This window comes from Chlorocebus sabaeus, chromosome 24 (assembly GCF_047675955.1).
Source record: "Chlorocebus sabaeus isolate Y175 chromosome 24, mChlSab1.0.hap1, whole genome shotgun sequence".
NCBI classification, from domain to species: domain Eukaryota; kingdom Metazoa; phylum Chordata; class Mammalia; order Primates; family Cercopithecidae; genus Chlorocebus; species Chlorocebus sabaeus.
Window position 1 is genome coordinate 54,218,639 of NC_132927.1, and position 26,219 is coordinate 54,244,857.

A 26,219-nucleotide genomic window follows, 5' to 3' on the forward strand; every position below is an offset into this window, starting at 1 on the left:
ATAGTCTGCCAGAATTCCTCAACGTTGTCAAATGGGAGATCAAATCAGTAAAGCACTGGAAAGGGTATTTTGGATTTGGCGATTCAGGGTGGTTAGGAAGAGCAGCTACAATGGCCTGATCAGGGTGAAAGAGAATTGAGACTCAAGGAAGTGGAGACTCTTCATGGAGAATGTACTCTTTTCAGACATTTAGCTGTGGAAGGTTCGGGAGAGTTAGGGTAGTGGTCAGAGCAGAGCATAGGATTAAATACTGGGGAGACTTGAGTGGAATTGTAGCTGATGGGGAAGGGGGCAGATTAGGGGATTCGGCAGAGAGAAGTAATTGCTAGATCAAGTCCTGAGGGAGGTTCAAGTGACTGGGAATGAATAACACAGGTGGAAACCTTAGCCTTTGTTTCAAGCCCAGTGGAAGGTGGGAAGGCTGGGTACAGATGAGTGTGTGGGGCAGAGGAGAGGGGGAGGGAAAGTGGGCAGCAGAGTGTGTAGCAGCCTGATAGCCTCTATTTTTTCTCTGAAGTGGGAGGCAAGACCATCTGCTGAGAATGAGGGGGTAGAAGGTAGCATTGGAGACTCGAGGTGGGTGAAGGTTTGGAATAGCTACTCTGTGCAGTGGAAAGGGGGCTGACCAGGGCAGGAGAGCAGGGTTGCCGGGTGGCCTGAGCATCTACCTACAAACCTGATTTTTCTGGCACACCTGTCAGCAGCTGTGGAGCAGCCATAGCTGGGAGAGAACTGGGAGACTTGGAGGATCTCAGGGTTTCCTGAATCCCAGAAGCCACTCCTGAGTCAGGCAGGAAGTTGCCTCTGCGTAGTAAAGCCATCAGGGCCCACTTGGACAGGGAGGACAGCTGTCGCTTTTTCTCTGCGTTTTCTTGCTGCCTCCCTAAGTGATGGTTGCTGTAAGGTCGGAGCAATAATAGCAGTAATAAAGATTTGGCATCTTCCTCCCTGAGGTAAGGATCACATGCTTTTCTTGGGAAGCACAGCCTGGCAGGCTGTGTGCAGAGTACGGAGTGGCTCCTTAGTAGTGGCTGAGGCAGTTCTGGGGCTGGGACCACAAGGCAAACCAGAGACCCACACTCATACCCTTCAGGAGAACAGCTGGAACGGAGGCCTGAGGCCACCACCCCATGGACTGTCAGGATGAGCAGCAGCACTGGGTAACACTGCCATCTCACTGGGCTTCATCTCTGGTGGGAAAAGTCCTGCCTGGGTCCTTCTCTGGTGGAAAACCAAGAAGCTCGTACTTGAAGTGGATATTTTGTTTTTCTGTGTTGAGACCTAAATGGTGTCTTATATTTAGGAATGACAATCTCAGAAAAGTATTAAGCATTCTTGGCCTAAAGAATGATTTCTAGGGGACATTTAGGGTTACCAGAAACTTAGGGACAGAGAGGAGGCAAAGCTACTTTTCTGCATACCCTCTATGTCTCCTTTCATGCCAACTCCAGGTGTGGCATGCCCATATGCTTCTCTCCCACTCTTGTGCACTCTCCTCTGCCCTGTAATTGATCACAACCTGGTCTTAAGAGGAAAGCAATCTGATGAAAGCAATTCACAGTAAAAAGAGAGTGACTGATAGGCTTAACCTCTTTATATTTGCATTTTAAGAGGTGACCTTCTACATCCAAACTCATAACTACTGTGCATTTACAGGGTGATAGAGGTCTACAGGGGTGAGGCTTTTGAGAACAAGGGGGTGGTGACTACTGGTTGAATCAGTTGGGATGCTTTCAGTTGGCTCTAAGAACCAGAAAATCCAACTGAAAGTGGTATAGCTAATGCTAACCCCTACTATCTCACATGTAAAGATGTCTGGAACTTGGGTCAGCTGTTCCAAGGCTGACAGCCCAGCACCTCACTGTGGTTTGTAACAACTCAGACTCTTTCCGTGTTTCGCTCTGCTGTCTCAGCTTCCTGGCTTGCCCTCCTGAGCCAGCACCGAGCATAGTCCCAACACAGCGGCAAGAGTTCCTGGTGTTACAAGTAGGTGACATCCTCATATTATTTATCAGGAAAAAAAAAAAAGGAGTTCCCTAGCAGAGTTCTCTTCATTTCTTATTATCAAGAAGTAATGCCCACTCCCAAATCAGTCTTGGCAAGAAAACTGAGACCACCTTAATTGTCTTAAACCAGTCATGACTCACCTTCTCAGACCTGTTTTCCTTGAAGGACGTGAAGGATGTACAAACTTGGGGTTGTGTTAGCCAGGATGATGGGGGAGATGGCTGTTGGTTTGGCCTCCAGTAGCATGTACCACCCTAGAGTTTTGTGTCTTCTGTGAACCTGGCAGTTTTGTGTCTCCTATGAACCTTCTCCCTTGGAGAGGGGAGAGAGCCTCTAGGATAGACTGTTGAAGGATGGCAGGGGAGGGAGGCTGATTCTCAGTAAATGGTGTTCAGTGAATCAGATGGTGTCGATGACTTTGCACAAAAGAAACAGGCAGAGCCAAGGATGTTTTTTCAGCTTTGTCATTATCACCTGATATTGTCCCTTAATAGTTGGGGCAACTCTACTTCTAGATGCACGGCCAGTGACTCTTATTGATTTGAGTGGCTGTCCAGAGCCAGACTAATTGGGCCCAGAGATTGGAACAATGATTCAGCAGGAGGGGGTGAACTGATGAAGCATAGTCCATCCGTCTGCTGGCGGGCTGACTTTGCAGCAGTTCTTTTCTACCCACAACACTGGGGAGCTTAGCGGGCCATATCTCACTGCCATTCTCACTGCTTGAGGGCAGGGTAAGACTCAGATGATCCCTGAGCTGTGGAACTACCATAATCCCCAGGTCCTAATCACCCTATATCACTCCCAGTTATTTCCCCAGCTTCTGAATTGATGAGGAACACTCCATTACCCTCTCACCCATAAGGAATCTAACACATTGCCAAGTACTATGCCCTTCATGCACCACTGGGCCCCAAGGCGCTCGGCTATGTTGGAGTGGGACTCTTTGGCCTGAGCAATAAATCTCATCTATTGCTTGATGTCATCTGGCCCATCCCAAGGGTCAAGGGTCTCAAAAAGTAAAAACCCATGGCAGTCATGTTTTTGACTTTTTCTGAGCAGCATTTTCAGTGCATTTTGTCTACCATCTTGTTTGTTTGTTTGTTTCTTTTTTTTTTTTTTTTTTTGACAGAGTCTCACTCTGTCGCCCAAGCTGGCGTACAGTGGTGCGATCTTAGCTCACTGCAACCTCCACTGCCTGGGTTCAGGTAATTCTCCTACCTTAGCCTCCCAAGTAGCTGGGATTACAGGTGCCTGCCAGCACGCCTGGCTAATTTTTGTATTTTTAGTAGAGACGGGGTTTTGCCATGTTGGCCAGGCTGATCTTAAACCCCTGACCTCAGGTGATCCATCCACCTCGGCCTCCCAAAGTGCTGGGATTACAGGCGTGAGCCACGGCACCCAGCCTCGTCTTGTTTCCTTACTAAATGTGTTGGTTGAGCAGTGGGTGGCTAGGCAATGTTTGCGTTGGCACAGAATCCGGCAGCGATTTTATTTTTTAAAATATATATTAAAAAGTATCCAGAGATGTGGGCCACCCAAGGAAACTTCACCCTATAAATCTGTTTTCTAAAAAGTGTGTACTTTAATAACTTATCAGAACAAAGATAAACCCCGTGAATGGCAAGCTATTTACATCACTCTGAATTGATTTTCGACTCTTGTTGAACGTTCATTTTTACCAGTTTGGATCTGTACAGGCATTCTATTTAGTGTGCTGTTTTCCCATAGAACATTATTTCTTTTATAATGTACAATAACTTGATAACAGTAACTTGCATTTCCAGTTGCATTTTACAGTTTACAAAGCTCCTTCTCTGCCTTATCTTGAGCTTCCTATTGTATTGTCCTGTGTCGTTGTGTTGTGTTGCATGAGGCAGGGCTGCATAAAGAATGAACAAGAGAAGCCCAGGTCAGATTTTGTTTTGACAATTCCTGTTTTCTACTATGTAAAATTGGCAAGAAAAGGATTAAATGAAAGTGTGTGTGTAAAGTGTTCGTAGCACAGTGCCTGGCGTGTAGTAGGAACTAAATAATGATAATTCCCCTTCTCTTTTGCTATTTTAAATAACAGTCAGTTGTTTTATTTCTTTTTCTTTTTTTTTCTTGGTTTTATTTTATTTTATTTTATTTTATTTTATTTTATTTTAGTTTTTGAGATAGAGTCTCTCTCTATTTATTGCCCAGGCTGGAGTGCAGTGGCATGACCTAGGCTCACTGCAAACTCTGCCTCCTAGGTTCAAGCAATTCTCCTGCTTCAGCCTCCTGAGTAGCTCGGATTACAGGCACATGCCACTACACCTGGCTAATTTTTATATTTTTAGTAGAGATGGGGTTTCCCTGTGTTGGCCAGGCTGGTCTTGAACTCCTGACCTCAAGTCTTGGCCTCCCAAAGTGGTGGGATTACAGGTGTGAGCCACCACGGCTGGCCCATTCACTAGTTTTCAAACTTATGTGTGACTCTTCATTTTTTCCATTGTATTTCTGTGTGGCCCATGATTGATTTTTCCTCCTGCAAGCCAATGACCCTATAGGAAGATAGTTTTATTGTTTTACCTTGAAGGAAGTATTAATTTTTGAATATACCTTGATTGATTCATAAGGTTCCAGCTCAAGTAGAGAACTCTCAGGCTTTCTGAAATTATGATTTCCCCAAATTCAGAAGTTATGGCTCTTTCCACTAAAACCTCAGAAACAGAAAAACTCATTTTCTTTGGGTAACACATGTGAACATATAATTATCTCAGAGAAGCAGACAAAATCTTTGAAATATTCATTTGTTCATTCATTTACTCATTCATTCATTCATGTGAGTATTCAATCAACATCTGCAGTGTTGAGTAGCTGGTAGGCACTGGTGGAAACATTGGTTGTTAGAAGAATTTTATGGAGAAGATGCATTTTGGGAGAAAAATCAAAAAGTCAAATTGATAACAACATCTGTTTTATTTTAGTTGATTGCATGTGTTGTCAAAAAGAAAAATTGAAATGAATCTGCTTAAGGTAGGCTAAGTAGATTCATTTAAGAACAGAGTTGAATGAAACCAGGCAGTGAAACTGAGTTTTATGTTACTTTCTTCAGCCAAGAAAAGTCTAAAATGGCAGCAGCCCAAACTACTTGAACTCGACGACTCTTAACCTGACCGCCTCCCCACCCACTGAATTTCAAGGGGTTGGTGAACCCCCTGAATTATGTGCAAAATTATATATGTTCATTTTCTGGGCTTTGTAGCTGGTATCAAGTTTTAAAATTGGTGAGCTCCTATAAAGGGGATGATGACATTGCATAAATCTGAGAACCACTGACTTCTATTCACAGAACCCCCTTCATTTTAAGGTAACCAGGGAAGTGACCCACAACCCACAGGATGCCTTAGAAGCCAGTTCGATGAGCAATGTAAAGTTTTCTGTGTTACGAGTTAGCTTACTAATTAGTTACTAGCAATTAATATTGGTTAATAAAATTGACTGCTTATGATTAATGATGTCAGGTATTATCAAGTGTTAATAATAATGAATAGTATTAATAATGACTAATTATGTAATTGATTAGTAACTGGAAAATCTTTAATGTGCCTTTCAATGTTGCTTGGATATCAATGATAATTAAAAATTTCACAAAAAACAGTGACCATACAATAAATGATGAGGAATTATTGTTTGGCCAGAAGCTTCACCCTCAAGTAGAGACCTCACTGGGCTACGGGTAGCTCTCTGTGCATATCCACATCTGGTCCATGGTAATTACCTAGAGGGTAATCAGTAAATATTGATTGAACAAATGAGAGAGCCTCATTGTGGCCCCTTTCCTTGCCCCTCTTGGGTGAGACCCTCTGGAGTTTAGATTGGAGCAAAATGCTGGAAAGCTTTTCTTGCCTGAATTCTGAGCCTAGAAAGGTAGAATTCAGGTGACTTAGATGGCATGACTGGCCTCCGCGTGGACCTGAGGGAATCTCTTCTTTTTCCTGTTCACTTGCTCTGCCTCTGCTTTGGTCACTGCCAAGGGCCATCTGAGGGCACTGTGATGGGATGTGATGCTGAAGGCTGCAGTGCCCAGGTGCCAGGGCTTGAGGCGTACAGTCCGGGCCTCTCTGTTGCCTCTCTGTTGCCCCCCTCCCTTCTAGTCTTGTGTGATACAAACAAAACATAAACTAAATCAATTATCATAAGGTCATAGGTCTAGCCCATGAAAGACCAGACAAAACTCAAAAGAAATTAAACTACAGCCAAATGTAATTAAAAGAAGTTTTGGTAGAAATTGAGCATGATAACGCTGTGTGATGCTTCTTTTTGGAATGGCATCTGGTACATCACCCAGGACATAGGGCTTGAAAACAAAGCTGTAAATGCCTTGTAGTTAATAGTCTGGCTTTAGATTGATTTCTTTTGCCAACACAGCATTGAGCAAAATGTCATAGAACAGGGCAAAAAGAAGCATGAGACAAGGCTTTTATCTAGGGCTCAGTAAGCCTTTCTGGAAAGATGGGAAGGGGAAGGTCTTTTGGTACCATCAGGCCCACAGCTTGTTAGTTCTTATTGCCATCTGCTGTAGCCAGGGTTAGAGATGGTTGTTCTCAGATAACTCAGACTGTCATTTATACTAAGAATTACTGGGTCAGTCAGTCAGTCTTCTCCCCAGGCCTGGCTTTGAATGCCAGCAGGAGAGCTTATGGGAGATCAGGGCCCTTCTATTTCCCTCCCAGAATACTGGAACACCTCCTATGTCCCTGGTATCACCCTTGCTCACCCACTACAGAGCCATCATCGAGGAACTTGGGCACCCATCTCAAATCCAGAGCCCTGGTGGTGGGGCAGCCTTAGGATTGAGTCCCTGCCCATGGAGGGGGCTGTGGTATGCTATGCACAGATCACTGGGCCCTTCTTTAATTTCACATCATTAAACTGACCCCTGAATGCCAGATAAATCTTCTAAAACCCCCTCTTATCATGTCATCACTCAAGAATCCACAGTGGAGCCAAATTGCCAAAAATCTAAGTTTTTCATCCAGGTGGTCAAATTCCTTCTCTCTCTCTCCTCTTGTCTGATCTAGTCGTGTTTTCTTATTCCAATTTAGTTTTTTATTATGAAATATTTTAGATGTACAGGAAGTATAGAAAATAGTATTATAAAATGTTCAAGCACCAAACCTTCAACTTAAGAAATAAAGTAGTGGCAGTTACATTTGCAGCACCCTCCCAGTGCTTTGTGAACAGACCACGAGGAACAGATCAGGGAGCAGCCACAGGAGCAGTTGAGCTAAGTGCTTCAGAGCAAGGGCTGTGGAGTTGGCTCTGGAATTCCCAAGGGGAATTTTAGCTCAGTGATTCCTTGCTGGGAAAATTTTGGGAAAATCATATAACCCCTCAGAGCCTCAGATTCCTCATCTATAAAATGGGATAGCACTTTGGTAGGCTGAGGCAGGAGGGCTGCTTGAAGACAGGAGCTTAAGACCAACCTGGGCAACATAGTGAGACACTGTCCTACAAAAAAAACTTTAAAAATTTGCTGGGCGTGGTGATGCACACCTGTAATCCCAGCCACTCAGGAGGCTGAAGTGGGAGGATCACTTGAGCCTTGGAAGTCAAGGTTGTGGTGAACTGTGATCACGCCACTGCACTCCAGTCTGGGCTACAGAGTGACAGCTTGTCTAAACAACAATAGAAAAGGGATGATAAGATGTGTATCTGTGTGCCTCCCAGAGTCGTTGCAAGAATTAAGTTTAGTAGTAAGTAAAGTGCTTAGTTCACTATTCACAATAGCAAAGATGTGGGATCAACCCAAATGCCCATCAGTGAGAGACTGGATAAAGAAAATGTGGTAGATATGCACCATGGAGTACTGTGCAGCCATAAAAAGGAATGAGATCATGTCCTTTGCAGGGACATGGATGAAGCTGGAAGCCATTATCCTCAGCAAACTCATGCAGGACAAAAAAAAAAACCAAACACCGCTTGTTCCAACTTGTAAGTGGGAACTGAATAATGAGAACACATGGACATAGGGAGGGCAACAACACACCTGGGGCCTGTTGGGCAAGGGTTGGGGTATGGGGGAGAGCATTAGGAAAAAGAGCTAATGCATGCCAGGCTTAATACCTAGGTGATGGGTTGATAGGTGCAGCAAACCACCATGGCACACATTTACCTATGAAACAAGCCTGCACATCCTGCACACATATCCCAGAACTTAAAAAATAAAATAAAAAATAAGTGCTTAGTTAGTGCTGGACACGAGGGGAACCCTCAGCAAATGGTAGTCATGGTTACCGATGCTGGCTGTTGGGCTATCATCATCTTGGACTTGGTGCAGAGTATCGAGCTTATGGGAGAGCAGGGGCCTCCTATGTTTCCCTCCTGGAATTCAGAGGAGGGATGGGCCTCAGGGGAGCAGTTTCCCTTACTCCAGAGGAGAACCAGGCAGGAAGGTAGGGAATGTCGCTTGGTGTGTGCTGTGGGCCCACCCCGTGACTGGGGTGCTTGTTGGATTTCAGGTGCTCATTCTGGCTGTGAAGCAGCTATTCCCAGAGTTTGAGTTTATGTGGCTTGTGGATGAAGCCAAGAAGAACCTGCCTTTGGAGCTGGATTTCCTCAATGAAGGGAGGAATGCTGAGAAGGTGTCCCAGATGCTCAAGCATTTTGACTTCTTGAAGGTAGGCGGGACGAGGCAATGGGGGGCATGGCGGTCTGGTGGAAGAGTGTGGTGGTACATGGGTCCCTGCCTGGAGTACCCCTTTCAGGACATAATTGGGACATCTTCTTTCTGAGTCCTCTTACTGAGGATGAATGATTTGTCACTGGTGATGTGCATTAAATCCCTTGAGGGCAATTTGCAAAGAAATATCAAGTGTGATTGTTGACCCATTAGTCAGTTAAACAGATGTTTATTGAATAAACGACAACTGCAAGACACTGAGCCCTAGCCAAGAATCTATATGCTGTGGTCTCTGCCTCCATGAGGCGTGGGATGATGCTGATAATGGCGACACTGATAGCTAACACTACTGTACACTGGGACTGTTTTAAACACATGTTTAAAAGGTTCTGCTGTAACAAAATGTATGTGTTTCTAGAAATACTTCAGTTATACAAAATCACACAACAGAAACCACAGAACTTATGGGGAAAATAGAGTTAGGGGTACAGCACTCAAAAAAGTTCATCAGTGGCTGGGCACAGTGGCTCACGCCTGTAATCCCAGCACTTTGCAAGGCAGAGGCAGGTGGATCACCTGAGGTGAGGAAATCGAGACCAGCCTGGCCAACATGGTGAAACCCCATCTCTACTAAAAATATAAAAATTAGCCTGGCGTGGTGACTTGTGCCTATAATCCCAGCTGCTCGGGAGGCTGAAACAAGAGAATCGCTTGAACCCAGGAGGTGGAGGTTGCAGTGAGCTGAGATCACGCCACTGCGTTCAGATCTGGGCAACAAGAGTGAAACTCCGTCTCAGAAAAAAGGAAAAAAAATTCATCAGTAATACAGTAATATAGAAAAGAAAAGAAGATAAGAATGAATAAAAACCAGTAGCATAGTTTTACACATGTTAAGTGGCTAAGAAACACATAAGACCACAATACACATGGCACTTTACCTTGAGCCTGCTGTGGAAGTGGGCGTCAGAAGGGTTGCTGCTTGTTAGTTTTGTGAGATGGTGGGAGGAGTCCTTTGAAATGGGACAGAGACCAGGCATGGTGGCTGATGACAGTAATCCCAGTACTTTGGGAGGTGGAGGTGGGCGGATCACTTGAGGTCAGGAGTTAAAGACCAATCTGGCCAACATGGTAAAATTCTGTCTCTACTAAAAATACAAAAAGTAGCCTGGCATGGTGGTGCAATCCTGTAATCTCAGCTACTCGGGAGGCTGAGACAGGAGAATCGCTTGGACCCAGGAGGCAAAGGTTGTAGTGAGCCAAGATCGTACCATTGCACTCCAGCCTGGGTAACAGAGTGAGACTCCGTATCAAGGAACAACAACAACAACAAAAGAAATGGGACAGAAAGTTGTAAGGCCAGATGTGGGTGACTCACCGACTCGCAGCGATGTCGAGGTGTGTTTGTTTTGTGTATTCCAATGTGGCACGGCTCTGCTGGATGCAGCTTTCTGCATTCCAGTGTTTCTCGCAGATGATAGTACACATAAGCACATCCAAAATCTGCATTATGATCAAACTGTTCCCTAACATATCAATTGCATTGGAATAAATTTGTGTTTTCAAAACAAGTATTATAGCAGAACTGTTCTATGTAATAAGAGACACTTAATGTGGGAAACAATATCAGATAATATGAAGTCGCAGCTGTCAGGGCCCCATGAGAAGTACGGCTTCTATGTGCTCTGAGGATTCAGAAGCAGGGACTCCCATGGCCTACTGGGTCAGGGCAGGCTCTGTGGAGAAGTTGGCACTGGAGTTGTTGTTTTTTTTTTTTTTTTTTGAGACAGAGTCTCGCTTTGTTGCCCAGGCTGGAGTGCAGTGGCATGATCTCAGCTCAGTGCAGTCTCCACCTCCTGGGTTTAAGTGATTCTCCTGTCTCAGCCTCCCAAGTAGCTGGGATTATAGGCATGTGCCACCATGCCTGACTAATATTTGTATTTTTTTTTTTTTTAGAGATGGGGTTTCCCCATGTTGTCAGGCTAGTCTTGAACTCCCGACCTCAAATGATTTGCCCGCCTTGGCCTCCCAAGTGCTGAGATTACAGGTATGAACCACTGTGCCTGGCCCTGGAGCTGGTCCTTTTTTTTTTTTTTTAATTAATTTTTTTTATTATTATTTTTTTGAGACAGAGTCTCACTCTGTCACCCAGGCTGGAGTGCAGTGGCGCAATCTCTGCTCACTGCAACCTCCACCTCCCAGGTTCAAGCGATTCTCCTGTCTCAGCCTACCGAGTAGCTAGGACTACAAGTGTGTGCCACCACACCTGACTAATTTTTACATTTTCAGTAGAGGCGGGGTTTTGCCATTTTGGCCAGGCTGGTCTCAAACTCCTGACCTCAAATGATCCGCCTGCCTTGGCCTCCCAAAGTGCTGGGATTACAGGCGTGAGCCACTGCGCCCAGCTGGAGCTGGTCTTTAAGGACCGTCCTGATGTTCTCTCAGGGCACACAGGAATTGGGGAGAGAGATGTATGTCACACCATGTTCTTCCAACACATTTGTCCTTCCTGAGGTGTATGCCTGTTTACACAGGGTTACCCCCTTTTCCCCAGCAGTGCAGGGCTTAGAGGGCTCTTCTGGTTGTCTACACTGAGCTTGGCTTCCAACTCTAGGAGAGATCACCCTTCCCTCTTCCTCAGCAGTCCTGGGGAATGCAGGAGAGGGGTCACCAAGCCCTCAGCAGCTCCATGTGCAGGTTCCAGAGCCAACAGTCAAGCCTTGCTATTCTTGGGGAGGATGGCTCAGAACATTGGATCAGGGAGAGGGGACACTATCGTTCTTGACTAAGGTGTCCTTGTGGCTTTTGAAGACGTCACGAGAAATGGAGGAAGTGTTTATACTTTTGCTCTCCCGATTGACTAACAGGGATGGAGCGACTGAAGATGTGTCTATTCTAACCACTTGAGAATCCACAGGAGGAAGACCCACAGCTGTGGTGATCAGTGCAGTGTCTTGACACATTGACTGTGGAGGAAGATAGAGCCCAAGAAGAAGTTTAGCTGAGTATGGTGAGGGTCGGGTCTGTCTCCATTCTCACAATATGCTTGACTGGCATTTTGTTGACTGCCATTGTACGTGTGGATGTACAGACCCTCTTGTGTGCGTAAATCCAGGAGTGCAGCCTAGGTGTGGTGTCACTGTCCCAACCTTGGAGCTCACACCACCAGTTCAGTGAAAACTTGGCTCTTTTAGACAAGTGATAATGTTAACTAATTAATATAATGCTATAGAGTCTAAGACATGCTTCTACTTGCTTATCCCATTTCTTTTATTCCCGAGCTTGTTGCTGTACTGGGAGCTGGGGTTTGTCCCTGCTCTGGAAAACTTCTCATCTAGTGGAGGGACAGACACAGCAATGTGTTGTTGTAGTGCATGTTTGTTAGCACCGTGACAGGCATTCGTCTGTGTTTCTGTGGATTCCCAACAGGAAGTACGTAATTCTACTCAGGGTAAAGGGCTCCAGTGAGTGCTTCTAAGAAGTATTGACTATAGGTGATATATATTGAATATCTCTTCTTCATCAGGAGCTGCTGCATTGAACACTCTGCAGGTACTGTGGTGTTGAGTCCCTCCAGCAGGCATCAGCCCATATTGCAGAGGACAGTTTAAGTAGAGGAGCTAGGGCAACATCCCAGATTTTCTGACTTCAAGTGTGGTGCTCCTCTCAGGATACTCTGCTGCCTTTTACCGGCAGGGGTGCCCCTCAGAGCCAGAACTATGTGAGCCAGACAGAACCATCTCCTCCACTGTTCCCATGGAAACAGCAAAATTGTCCCCTGGCTGGGGCCAACTGGCAAGTGCCAGACCAAGACATGCAATAATAACAATAACACACACAGTTTTCAGATGAGAATGCCAAATGGGTAAATAATGAATATACCAATTTGACCTGCTGTTTCCAAAACTTGCACACCCTTCCTAAGACAGTGGTGGAATTAAGGCTCTTGAGTAATTCATTTTCCCTAAACACATAACAAGTGGGAAGTGAATTTTGCACTGTGAACCCAGTTCAGCTCTTAAAACTGGAGATAGATTGCTTCTGCACACTGGCTCCCCGTCACAACATCTGTGCATAATTAAGCCTCCGCAAAGAGTTTACCTCTCGGTGTGTGAGGCATCTTCTGGTGTTTATGTGGGGTTTAAGAACCTCAGCCCTGTGCTATAAATCTACCAGCCTCAGACAAGCACTGAATGCAAATATGGTGTCAGGGGGACTGGGAGAAGGTGAGGGGACAGCTAGGCGGAATGGTTAAAGCCAGGCTTAGTGGATCTGGCAGTAGAGCGTATGTGCTAGGGGAAGGAAACAGGAAAAGTGGTAGGGTTTGTAACTCACCTGGGGGACAACTGGGGACAAGGTGGCAGGGGAGAAGCTCTATAACCACAGGGTTTGGGACTGGAAGTGATGAGAGCATTTCTATGTGTGTGGAGGTGGGGATAGGTGTGCAGGGCCATGCCAGGGTTCCTTCGTGTGAGGTAAGGAGCCAAGGACTCCAGAAATTGTGGACAAACCCTGAGGAGATGTGCATGCTTTTTGGGAAGTATGATAGCTTCCCATGAATCTCAAAGATTAGGAACCACTGATGTATAGTAATTAATATATAACTTTTTTTTTTTTTGCAGCGTGCTTTGTATGTATTTACTCTTTAATCCTTACAACAGCCTCACAAGGGAGGTGCCATAACCAGCCCTATTTCATCAGCTGGGAGACTGAGGCCCAGAGTGATCAACCCTTTGCGCAGGGTCACAGGACTCACCACTAAGGGGCAGGGAATAGAGGTAGCCTGCTCCAGAGCCTGCACGTTCCCCCTCCGTGTGGTTCTACTTTGTGGGGAAGATGTGAATTCCAGTGAACTGTCTAGAGCGTAACTCTCAGCCCTGGTGTGTATCAGAGCCCTCTGTGAAACTCCATGTGGCCGTCATAAGAGCAATCAATGTTTTTTCCAGCAGCTGCTAGTGTCTAGTTCCGTGTTGAGTGCCAGTACTCTGCTCATAGTAGTAGGAAATGGGGGCAGGGGTGGGGTTGTGCTTCCACTGTAACCATTATCACCATATTTTTGGTGGGGAAACTGGTGTTCGGAGAGGTTATATAACTTACCCACAGTCACACAACTTTTAGATGGCAGAGCTGGGGCTCCAGCCAGCAGCCTCACTCCAAATATTCCAGTCTGACTCCAGATCTCCAGGCCTTCTGCTGTGCTGGACTCAGGCTCCAGGACTGTGGGCCTAGGATAATGGGCGCTGTCTCAGACAAGCCAGGCACAGCCTGCTTCGTGGGCACATCGACCAAAGCATAGAAACAAAGCAGAAATGTGAGGTCAGGGCCAGACTGTGAGGCTGAGGCCCAGGGTCTTGGGCTGGAACTTCCCTAATCGGCACCCTCCTTCTTGGGGTCCAGATTGGCATCAGTGTGGGAGGCTGGAGGAGCCCACAGGAGGGAGGCCTCTGCTCTGTGACAAAGAGGTAGACCCTGGACCCAGGGGTCCTAATGGTCAGGGTGTGACCCTGCTGGTGGGGCCACTGAGCACCCTGGCCATGAGCTTCTTAGAGTTTCATTTTGCTTTGTTTGGGGGTGAGGTGGGGAGTGTGGGGTGCTTATTGACTCTTTCAAATTTCTCTTTTTTGTTTTTTCCTTCCTTGATGGAAGAAGCATAGGACAGGAAATGTGGGCGCTCACTTCACCCCACACCCCCAGGTCCTCCTGCTCATCTGGTGATTTAGGGGCAGCTCACTTTTTTAACTAAGCAGGAGCAGTTTGGCATTTTGCAGTCATTTCCGTGTTATGTCTGTCCGGGGCACCTGGGGTTCTGAAGCTCCCATGACGAATTCCGCTGTTTCCCAGGTTTGATATTTTAGTCATTTCAGATTTAAGCAGCAGAAGCAAGGGGCACATTCTGTGGTTAGACTGGAATGGTGATGTCTGCAGGGAGACCGGAGGGGGAAACCCCAGTACACCCAGGACCCTGATGCACAAGCACAGAGAAGCTCCAGCCTGGGGGGTTTCTGTTTCCGCCTGTGACTCTTTCCTAGCATTTTTTTTTTTTTTTTTTCTTAAAGATGGAGTCTCACTCCCTCTGTCACCGTGGCTAGAGTACAGTGGCGTACTCTTCACCCACTGCCCAGGTTCAAGCGATTCTCCTTCCTCAGCCTCAGTGATCTGCCCTCCTCGGCCTCCCAAAGTGCTGGGATTACAGGCGTGAGCCACCGTGTCCAGCCCCTCGCTGTTTTTTAAGCTGCCTCTGATGGGCCTGGCTAGAGATTTGACCTCTTGTCTCCAGAGCCTTAGGGGCCCACTGTCAAACATAGGTTTCCAAACAAACCCAAGGGAAGAATTTAACCCAAAACTGTGTCCCATTCATTTGGAAGCCATGAACAAAAACAACGGGCAGGGCATGGTGGCTCACGCCTGTAATCCCAGCACTTTGGGAGGCTGAGGCAGGAGGATCTCTTGAGTCCAGGAGTTCGAGGCTGCAGTGAGCTATGATGATGCCACAGCATTCCAGCCTGGGTGACAGAATGAGACCCTGTCTCTAAAAAAAAACCAACAAAGCAACAATAACAAACATGCACTCACTTTTTAAAAAAGAAACTTTTTGAAAAATGCGGAGCAAGTCTAAATTTTAAGTTCAGAGTATCAGTTTTACAGATTTCTCTATTGGCCCAGATTTTCAAATGGCAGAAACCGCAGGCAGGCAGCAAACCAAAATAACACCTGGCTTTCTTTTGGAAACTTTGTTCCAACTAGAGCATTTCACTTGTATGTACAGCCTCCATTTATCCTCAGAGCTCCTTACTGAGATAGGGCAGAAACAATTCTGCTTTCCAGTGAGGAAGACTGGGATGTAAAGGAGTTAAGTGGCTAGTGTAAGACACAACAGTATTAGCAGAATTAAGAACAGGAATTAAGGATTAATTAAGAATTAAGGACTGGTGACTTGAGGGCCACTATGTTATTGCTAGATGAATTTGGGTGGTCAGGGCAAAGGAAAATCTTACTCTCCAAAACATTTGAAAAAGCTGCCCATGTTTCTTTATTTGTAAGAGGAAATAAACTCCTCACAATTTGGGGGAAACTTGGCATGCTGGAAGCCCAGTAACTCCTCCCTCCTGGCTGTGGGGGTGCTGGTAGCTGTCCCTTGCTCACATGGCAGTCTGGTTGCATTCCAATCTTTTGCCCGCTCCTGGAGAAATCTGTTCTCTTTTTGGCTTTTGAGTGTTGTGAGAGTCAGAGAGGGTTGGAGAGTGTATGTTAGTAATGCATTTGTCTGTAGGCAACTGAAAGCCTCATTTAGAATGCCTTAAACGAAAGAATTCGTTATCTTCACATAGCAAGGTTTGCGGTGGTTGCCTACTGATATACGGTTTTGGTGGTTTGACAGTATCAGAGCTGGCATCTCAGTTTCTTTATAATTTTCTAAATTTTTCCTCGTTGTTGCAAGATGGCTGCTACAGCACCAACAATCACATTCACGTTCACTTTCAAGGCAGGAGGGGAAATGGAAGAAGAGTAGCATTATGCAAATACCCCCCCTTTTTTTTAATCAAGGAAATAAAAACTTTCCCAGAATCCCCTAGCAGGTTTCCGTTTATGTTCATAAGTCAGAACTGTATCACATGGCCATACCTACTATAAAGCAGGCAAGGAAAGTAGGTTTTTTTATTTGTTTGTTTGTTTTCAGACAGGATCTTGCTGTGTTGCTCAGGCTGGAGTGCAGTGGTGTGATATATAAGGTCACAGCTCACTGTGACTTTGACAGTGGTCCTCCCACCTCAGCCTCCCAAGCTGGGATCACAGACACACACCACTATGCCTGGCTAATTTTTGTATTTATTGTAGAGACGGGGTTTTGCCATGTTGCCCAGGCTGGCCTTGAACTTCTGATCTCAAGCAATCCACCTGCCCCTGCCTCCCAAAGTGCTGGAATTACACATGTGAGCCACCCCACCTAGCCCCAGTATTTTGTGTTTTTCATCTCTAGGGAAGAGTAGGGTTGGGAATAGATGTTGGGTTAATATCCAATGTTGTCTGCCCCAGGAAACATGTTTTCCTACAGGAAACAGGCATGAGAAACAAAATTTATCATCTGGTCAAAATTCAGTCATTTGCTTAATACACACAATGCACCCATTACCCAGGTGAAATATTGGAGGCAGAGGGAGGAGCCCAAAGTGGGCCTGGTGGTGGGATGGGGAGAGGAAATATCCTTAATAGCAATGCCCAGGTATGAGGCGTTCCGACATTTTCCTCTCAAGTCCCAATTTTAATTTTGGCTCTTAACGGTGTTAGAAGGCACTGAGGAGAGTCGGGAAAGCCGGTCTCTAAAGGATTGGGTGGAGGTCTGCTGAGCAGAGGTGGAGTAGCTGGCCTCCCTCTTGGCCTGACTGTCCCATCTCCACTGTCAACACTGAGGTCCCTCCTGGGCCTCTTCTGGCTCACTGTGCCACATTGTCGTCCTTGCCCGACTCCCAGCCTCCCCAGACCATCTGACCTGTCCCTTCCTATCCCAGGTCCCCCGAATCCACTGGGACCTGTCCACGGAGCGGGTCCTCCTGATGGAGTTTGTGGACGGCGGGCAGGTCAATGACAGAGACTACATGGAGAGGAACAAGATCGACGTCAATGAGGTGAGGTCAAGAGCTCAGGGCTGCTGTGCCAGGGAACGTGGGCTTGGTCGAGGCTGCCCAGGAAGTGCCTGTGTGTCCAGGTGAGGCCTCAGAGTCTGGCCCCCCATCTTTAATGGGGCCCATTGTCTGGAGAATTATAAACTTTGAGCAAGAAAGATCCTTTCAGGTCATTTAGGCCAACCCTGTGCACATGGCAGCCCGCAGGGGCATGCTGAGCCCCTTCTGCCATTACCTGCTTTTCGTTTGCACCATCTGAGGCCCACAAAGCTAAGCGGCCACAGAGAACAATGATGCAAAATCAGTGGGACTTAATCCTTCTGGCTCTGTGGGGCCTGTCCGTTGTCTCTTCCCTCTTCCTGCCCTCCCCTCTCCTTCCCACTTCCCAGATCTCAAGGGATCAGGCAAAAAGGGAACAGCAGCAGCCAACTGCATCAGCCTCCTAGAGCAGGAAAAAAGAGGTGGGCTTTGTGTGTCCCCCCCTTCCATCCCCTTTGTCCCAGGGAATACTGGCCAGTGGGTAGGACCTGTCCCTCAGTTTCTGCTTCTTGGTTGCCACAGGCTCCCACAGGAATGGGTGGAGTTGTACTTTTTCAACAACATTCATAATTTCATTTTTATGTTTTTGGAAACGGGGTCTTGCTCTATTGCCCAGACTGGCATGCAGTGGCACAATCATAGCTCACTGTAATCGGGAACTCCTGGGCTCCAGCAGTCCTCCCACTTTGGCCTCACAAAGTGCTGGCATTACAGGTGTGAGCCATGTGGCCAGGCTCAACATTGATCGTTTTAATAGTGTCTGCTGTATGCTAGGTATAGGGGCTCACAGGAGGACCAGACCCAGTCCCCAGAGCTTAGCATTAGAGTCAGACACACATCTAAATCCTTCCTGCTGTATCTCAGGCAGTGAGAGGGTGTGAGCAGAACCCCAGCGAGAGTGAGGAAGAGGCACTGAGGCCTGCCACAGGTTGGCGTCCCCAGCAGGATGAGTAGGCATTTTCCAGGTAGTGGCTTTGCAAGAAGGGGAAGGGAATGGGTGAAGTTTGGCAGGGTCGGGGCAGGGTTCCTTGGGGTGTGTGGGGAGATAAGGTAATGGTCTGGGGTGTGACCTCAAGGGACTGTGGAGTTACTTCAGGGTTTTGAGGAGTGCAGCAACATGTTCTGCACTCTGGGGTGGAAGGAAGGGAGGAAGGGAGGAAGGGAGGAAGGGAGGAAGGGAGGGAGGAAGGAAGGAAGGAAGGAAGGAAGGAAGGAAGGAAGGAGCCCACACCCAGTGGAGGTGAATGCTTTTTTCCTTTTTTTTTTTTCTGAGACGGAGTTTTGCTCTTGTTGCCCAGGCCGGAGTGCAATGGCACAATCTCAGCTCACCGCAGCCTCCCCCTCCTGGGTTCAAGTGATTCTCCTGCCTCAGCCTCCCAAGTAGCTGGGATTACAGGCATACACTACCATGCCTGGCTAATTTTGTATTTTTAGTAGAGACAGGGTTTCTCTATATTGGTCAGGCTGGTCTCGAACTCCTGACCTCAGGTGATCCGCCGGCCTCGATCTCCCAAAGTGCTGGGATTACAGGTGTGAGCCACCGCGCCTGGCTGTGAGTGCTCTTTTCTCTTCCACTCCCCATGTCCACAGGCAGTGCACAAAGATGAGCGTGAGCATATGGTCCCAGTGGGGAGAAAGCCGTACCTTGGCTCAGCAGATGAGCCCAGGGGGATAGTAGGGGAGGGTGGTGGTCGCACAGGCCACCTGGTGGCCATGTGTCCGCTGTTAATGGGGTCAGTACCTGCCTCCGAGAGGGGTCGTGAAGACTATGTGAGTTAGGATACAAACAGCGCTGAGCACAGTGCCTAGCGTGTGGCTAGCGTTCCAGAAGAGTAGCTGGGGTGGTGCTTGTTGATTTCCTTACGTTATCTTTGGGCTCTGCTCTTTCTTTCTCCTTTTACCATTAGCGTTTATTGCATGCCTAACTCCCTGTGTCAGGCCCTTTTCTCCATAATAAACTTATGAGGGTGGTCTCATTGTCTCTATTTTGCAGACAAAGAATCAGAGACTCAGAGAGAGAAGGTCACACGGCTTAGTGGAGGTGGGATTGAAACCCGGGTCTCCCTGATTTCACTCTTCCTGTTAGGCCACAAAGGAGGGGCCACATCAAAGTGCACAGAGCTGCTGCCAGGAGCTTGGCGGAAACGTTCGCTGTGGCTGGCTCAGGCCTTCTAGGAAAGCTGTTGTCCCCTGACTTAGGGAACAGTGCTTCAATAACCCATTCGAGGGCCTTGGGGTGTGTGTGGGGTATAGGCAGGCTACACCGAAACAGATAGCACCCTGTTTTCCCCAGCTCGCTAATGCCTGAGCTTCCTATTGAGCTTTTCTGGAAGAGTTCTGCTGCTTGGAGGGAAAGGGATGAGAAAAATAATTCATCCTTCTATTTTACAGATGGGGTGAAAAGTTCTGAGAGAGAGCAAATGTCTTCCCTGAGGTCACTTGGCCAGTAACACAAGTAGGGGCTTCTGACTCTGCTGCCTTCACTGGTGGCTTCTAGGCTGGTACGTGGGAGGCGTTCAAGCAGAATACAGTCTTTGGTTCCAGTGGTGAAGGGATTGGATGGGATGGGAGGCCACCTCTGGCCTTTCCTGAATGGCCTTAAAGGGAAATAGGGTCTGTCGTCTGCTGATCAGGAAATATCCCAGAGGCCTCACCCCTGCCAGGTTCCTGGCATTTACTTACTACCAGCTGTGGAGGCATTTTCATTCCAGCAGCACCCTCAAGTCCATTAATCTCTTTGGATCCAGTGAGCCCAGTGCTGTAATGGCATTTAATCAGAGGCAATGTTGATTTTCAAAACAAATGCAAACACAGAAAGGTGCGCTCTAGTGTGGTTGTTTGCTTATGGCTGAGCGCGGTGCCTGGCCGGAGGGGGCAGCTAGGCTGGAGCTGGGCAGTAGGAGCTGGGCAGGGCGTGCCCTCTGGGGCCTGGTCTCATCTGCTCCTGGCTCCCCGCCCTTTTGATACCTTGTAGACAAAGCCAGTGGTCTGTGCAGAGCAGATCCTTGGTAGACATCCTTACATCAATGAACGGGTGAATAAACCAGCCTCACACCCTAGATTGGCCCTTACCGGGTGGACCTGGGGGAGAGTGTTGGTTGTTTTCTTGTGGACATGCAGAATGGGGCAAGCTGATATCAGAGTTATTTGGGGAAAAATAATAACTAATAATAATTATAAGCAATTAATATGTGCCAGGCATATGACGCACATAATCTCTACTCATTACAGATCTCCTATGCAGCATATGTTATTAACCCCATTTACAGATGAGAAAGCAAATGCTCAGAGAGGTTAAACAACTTGCCCCATATCACACAGCTAGCAGGGGTAGAACCAGGGTTTGAACTGAGGTCTGCATGATTCCAGAGTCCTTGCCCCTCTACCTTCTCCATTTCCCTGCCAGGGATCTATAGGTTGTTGCAAAGGTAATTGTGTGTTTTGCTTTTTATTTCGGGCCATTCCAAAACTGCAATTATTTTTGCACCAACCCAATACCTTGGGCTGCTGGAACCTGGAGCCACTTGGTAACTAACTACTCAGAGGAGCTGGAGCACCGACTGAGAAGCATTGCCCAGCACCAAGGCAGTGTCTGAATGTAACACCTCTCTCTTGCTTACATCAAGGATCATTCATATAAACATTTTTCTGTTTTATCATACCTATCTGTAAGTAAGTGATTTTGTGAGGACGGTGTGAGTTAATGCACAAACAGTGCTTTGCACAGTGCCTGGCGTGTGCTAAGTAAGTACCCCAAACTGATAGTGAGATGAATGTTGTTGTTGTCGTTGGGCTGTTTTTTTCTCTTCTACCTCCCCAACTTTTTTTTTTTTTTTTTTAAACTATTAGTGTTTACTGACTGCCTGGCTCTATGTGCCAGGAGCTGTCTGCATTATCAACTTATGAGGGAGATCTGATTGTCTCAGATTTGCAGATGAAGAATCAGAGACTCAGAGAGGGAAGATAACTTACCTGAGGTCGCAAATTTTAATTGTATACCTCAGTAAGTTTCCATCTGGATATAATATGTAATGACTGTTCAGATAAAGTTACAAGTCATTTCTAGCCCCCTGGCAAGCTCCCTTATGTCCCTTCCAGTCAGTACCCTCCCAGAGCTAATGCTCTTCTGAGTTCTGCCACCACAGATGACCTGCACCCATTATTGAACTTCACATAAATGGAATCATACAGTTTTGGGATCTGACGTCTTCGTCATCAATGTGGGGCTCTTCTGGAATCTATTTTGTTTCATTGGTCTATCCTTGTAATGCCACGTTATGTTAATTTCTTAATCCCCGGTCCCTGGCTTTTAGGCTTTGCATGACTTGGTAGCTCTTTGGCAGTCTGAGATGACGTTATTAAATACTTACTTCCGCAGAAACCCCCACAGTGGGTTATGGGCCACTATGGTGCTCTAAGTACTGTCACTTACCATCAATGGTGTTGGGAGTAGATTAGGGACAGGCCTTACTCTGAATAAATTAATCTATCATGCCTCTTACCAACCAACATCAAAGCCACGGCCTTGTAGAAGACTATGGGGGAGCGTGTGTGTGTGTGTGTGTGTGTGTGTGTGTGTTGAAACATTCCACAATCCTGAAAGTTTCAGATAGACTCCTGAGGTTCTAAAGTCTCCCTAGGACTGTGGTACTCAGCGAGCCAGCCCTGGAGTAACTCCCTCCTGAGGGCAGCCTGGCTGTGAGCATTCCTTGGGGAGGGAGGTACAGGGCTAGATAGGAGTGACAGGGGGCAAAAGTCTTACTCTAAATCCTAGGGTGTAGTGTGACTAGTGGCATCTTAGCTGCTATAAGCAGATGTCTATCCTGGAAGGTGGCTGTAGAATGGACCCCTCTTGAGGTGGGTGGGGGTGGATCCAGATCATCTCCAACCACTTGTTGTGTCAGCCCCACTCTGCTTTGAAGAGGCCTCCTCACTCTACAGCATCCCAGTCCCACTCGGCCCAATAGACTTGGATAGGGAAACACCGGTTTAGCAGGCAAGATGGGTAGGTTCAATCTCTGTCCTGCCAGTACCTTGCTGTATAACCTTAGGTAAATCACATCCTCTCTCTGGTCCTCAGTATGCTTATCGAAGGTGTTGGACTAGCTAGGCTCTAACCAGGAACATTAATTCTTCAGCTTGGTGGGAGCTAAGACTTGTTCACCAACAATCTCTTTTAGAATCACTGTAGGGGAAAAAAAGAAATCACCAGGGGAGCTTATTTAACAATGCAGATTCCTGGACCCTACTCCAAACTCACTAATCCAAATCTGGGGTGGAAAGGATTGTAGAAGTTTGCAAGAATCTGCATTTCAACAAACTGTCCAGGCGGTTCAGACACTCACTGAAGTTCGGGACTCCGCATACTCAAACATGAAGCCAGGGGCCCAGGCCTTGCCAGGAGTGCCATCTGCGCTCACCCTGCTGATCTGTACCTCCAGGCCCGAGACAGCCCTGCCCAGGGGTGCCCATCTGCCAGCAAGCACAGGCCTTGGGAGCCAGCAGCCTGCAGGGGCCCTCGTTTGTTTGTGTCTGTGAGCCCAGAAGCAGATATTACCAAGGGCCTGACCTGGTGATCATATTTGCCAGTCACTTTAAGAGCTGGCGACAATGACTGTCATTGATCTCATTAAAAGTAAAGGTCGTGCAGGAGTCCGCTTTCCCGGGCTGGATGGCGCCTCCCCGAGCCACAGAACCACTATTGATTGCCGGACCTTTATCGAAGGTTAATTGGATTTCAGTGAGTGTGTGTTTAAGATCCTGCCAAGGCTGAGGCTCAATTTAATTTTTGTGAAATTAGCCAAGAAAGAGGTGACAGGGACGGGAGTGTAGGGGCAGCAGGGACGGATGACTGGAGGTCTGGTGGGCAGACACTGCTGTCTGTGAAGATTGGGATGGGGTTTTAGAAGGGACACCGGCCTGGCTGTCCCAGACACATGGGATCCAGGGGGCGAGAGTGTCAGAGCTCCTCAGTGGTCATTATGTGGACTTAGGTTCAGTCTGCCATCCTCAGGGTGGTGCTTCTGGTGTGTGGTGCAGCCTCCAGAACCTGTCTGTTCCCAGAGCGTCAGTCTCCATCTTCTGTCAGGGTTGGATGGGAATCTGGGGGTTTAGCTGGTACTTTTAAAGTCTTTCAATTAATCTTTCTTTTTCAGAACCCCCAAATCTCATTTTCAGAGGTGCCAGGGTCCCTCAGTTTCTGAGCCTGCTTGAGGCTCAGCAGTAATAATTATAAAGCTCTCCTATTGCCGGCTTAGGGGTCCATGTTTTCTAGCCTGCCGAGTCACTTCTCAGTAGCTCCCTGCAGCAAACACAATTTTGCTTATCTCACTTTGCCTTCTGTTGTTGCCTCTCTACTCTTTTCTTGTGGTGGGGTCTTTGCCTTCTTTCCTACTTTTAGAGTCACTTTTGTGGGGTTGGTGAAGGAGTGGAGTCAGTGGCCTGGGTTCCACTTGCCATGCTTAGCCAGAAGCCGTTGCTATGCTTCTTCTAGTAGTTCTTAATTCCATCCTGTGTCATTGCAGGAACAGTGAAAGGGTCTCACATTTGCTTTTAGCAAATGTTTTATTGAGCAGCTACCATGTGCAAGCACTGAGTGCACTTGCTATAATAGAGGTGTGAGCAGAGCGTGGGAGAGGGTGGGGCTGGGTGAGGCTTCATAGAACTTGGGTGCTGGGTGGGAAGAGCATCGGGTTTCAGAGTTACGGCTCCTGAGATTGTGTATTGGCCGGTGCCCTTTGGGTAAGTGACATCCTCTGAGTGTGAGTTTTCTCATCTATGCTGTTGGAGAGATAACATCACTTACTGCATAGGGTCATTGTGTGAACTTTGCAAACTGAAGTTTTGTAAAAATAATGTGACTGTTACTTATTCATGAGGTCATGATTCACAGAGATGTGTCTTCCTCCATAGAATCTTTGAGAATTCTCTTCACTCCCCTTCCTGCCCGCTTACCTCTATTTTCTCAGTACAAAGACTTGGAGTTGGGTAATAGTCATCCATTAAGCCTATGGTGGACCCCCTCCCCTCGCCCCCACTGTAAAAACCATGCCGAAGTTTCTACCTTTCCCCTTGTCACCACCTCCAGTTGAATAGGACATTTGCATTTTGGCTCAGTGTCATTTTTCCCCTGCTGGGCCTGCCTGGCTCGCTGGTAGAAGATGCCCAGACCAGCACAGAACAGCTGCAGAGGCATGAAGACCTTCTACCAAAATCACCAAAACACCTTCTTCCATCATCCATCCCTTCATAGCATCTTGGACCAAATCTTTAAAAGAGCTCGGGGATATTAGAGGGGTCCAGGTGCATGAAATGAGTTCCTGGACATTTATTTCCTCAACAGCAAAGGTATGGGGAGTGGGTAACTGTGTTGCTGTGGAGTTGGCCTTCCTGGATGCAGGTGTTGGCTCTGCTACTTATAAGCTGTGCCACCTTGGTGAAGCTACTCACCCTTTTGAAGCCTCAGTTTCCTTTTGTAAAGTGGGCTACAAGCGAGTAATGCACTGGATCGTTTGATGACTGAAACAGAACACTTGGTACGGTGCCGGGCCCAGCATATGTGCTCATCACATGTTGAATTATGCTGAATTCCACCCCTTGGAATTTTGTGGTGTCCTGTGGTTCTGGCAGTACATGATGTGCCAAAAGATGGGGGAAACATATAGTGAAGAAACCCTTTCCCCATTTTTCATATTGACCCAGGTAAGGTGGAAAGATAGGAAAGTATTTCTTTGGACGGAGTTGTTGCCCAAGGCCAGAGATGCCAGATGTCTCTGCTTTTCCTCCCTTTCTCTGTGTCTTCCCATAGCCAAAGGCCCTAGGACCCCTCCCACCTGCGCTGGTATCTGGGTAACTTTATTAAGTGTCTCTGGCCAGAGACTTGAGGAGGCTCTCTGGCCAGAGAGACTCATTAAATAGCCCATGCCATGGCTCTTTGTGACGTTCCTTTTCAATCCTAACCTAGAGAAGCTTTCACTAGGTGCCTAGGAGCTCCAAAATTAGAGTAGCTTCCCAGTTTCCTGTGATTTTACTCAGCGCCTCTTCTTTTTATTTATTTATTTTCTGATATAGGTTTTCACTCTCACCCAGGCTAGGGTGCAGTGACATGATCTCAGCTCACTGCAGCCTGAATCTCCCCAGGCTCAGGTGATCTTCCCACCCCAGCCTCTGGAGTAGCTGGGACTACAGGTGCATGCCACCATGCCTAGGTAATTTTTGTATTTCTTATAGAAACAGGGCTTCACCATGTTTCCCAGGCTGGTCTCCAACTCCTGGGCTCACGCCATCTGACTGCCTCAGCCTCACAAAGCCCCTTTTCTTTCTTCCTCACTATCTCTCCCGACACCATGTGTGGTCGAAGAGGTTCCCAGCACCTTTGCGTTCAGAGACTACACCTCAGCGTTTGTGAGTCCAAGATTGCCCCACCCGTGGACAAGTTTGGGCTCCAAGCTGGGAAGCTGTTTTTAATCTGAGGCTTACAAATCCCAAAGGTGGTTCCTGGGGATAGGGTGGAGATTATGGTTAAAATGCTCTAGGGCCAGCACCAGTGGCTCATACCTGTAATCCCAGTGCTTTGGACAAGGCTGAAGTGGGAGGATCAGTTGAAACCAGGAGTTTGAGACCATCCCATCCTGAGCAACATGGTGAGACCTTGTCTCTACAAAAAAATAAATTAACTGGGCGTGGTGGCACATGCATGTAATCCTGGTTATTCTGGAGGGTGAGGTGGGAGGATCATTTGAACCCAGGTGTTCGAGGCTGCAGTGAGCCATGATGGTGCCACTGCACTTGAGCCTGGGCTACAGAGTGAGGCCCTGTATTTTTTTTTTAAAAAAGCTCTAGGTCTGGTCTAGTCTTTCATGCTGTTGTACCTCAGAAAGCCGGGACAGAGACTGGAAGAAAGG

General features: G+C 47.2%; 1 protein-coding gene across 6 annotated transcripts in view; it reads left to right on the forward strand.

Annotated features, from left to right (window-relative positions):
- Nucleotides 1-26,219, forward strand: part of ADCK1 (aarF domain containing kinase 1) — a 128,757-nt gene that overhangs the window by 86,178 nt on the left and 16,360 nt on the right. For 5 of the 6 annotated variants that reach the window (XM_007987421.3, XM_073011201.1, XM_073011202.1 and 2 more), the window contains 2 exons: nucleotides 8,499-8,657; nucleotides 17,164-17,280. In XM_007987421.3, coding sequence (XP_007985612.1) covers nucleotides 8,499-8,657; nucleotides 17,164-17,280 — 276 coding nt within the window. The remainder of the gene's footprint in view (nucleotides 1-8,498; nucleotides 8,658-17,163; nucleotides 17,281-26,219) is intronic. The other variant, XM_073011203.1, reaches the window with a different exon arrangement.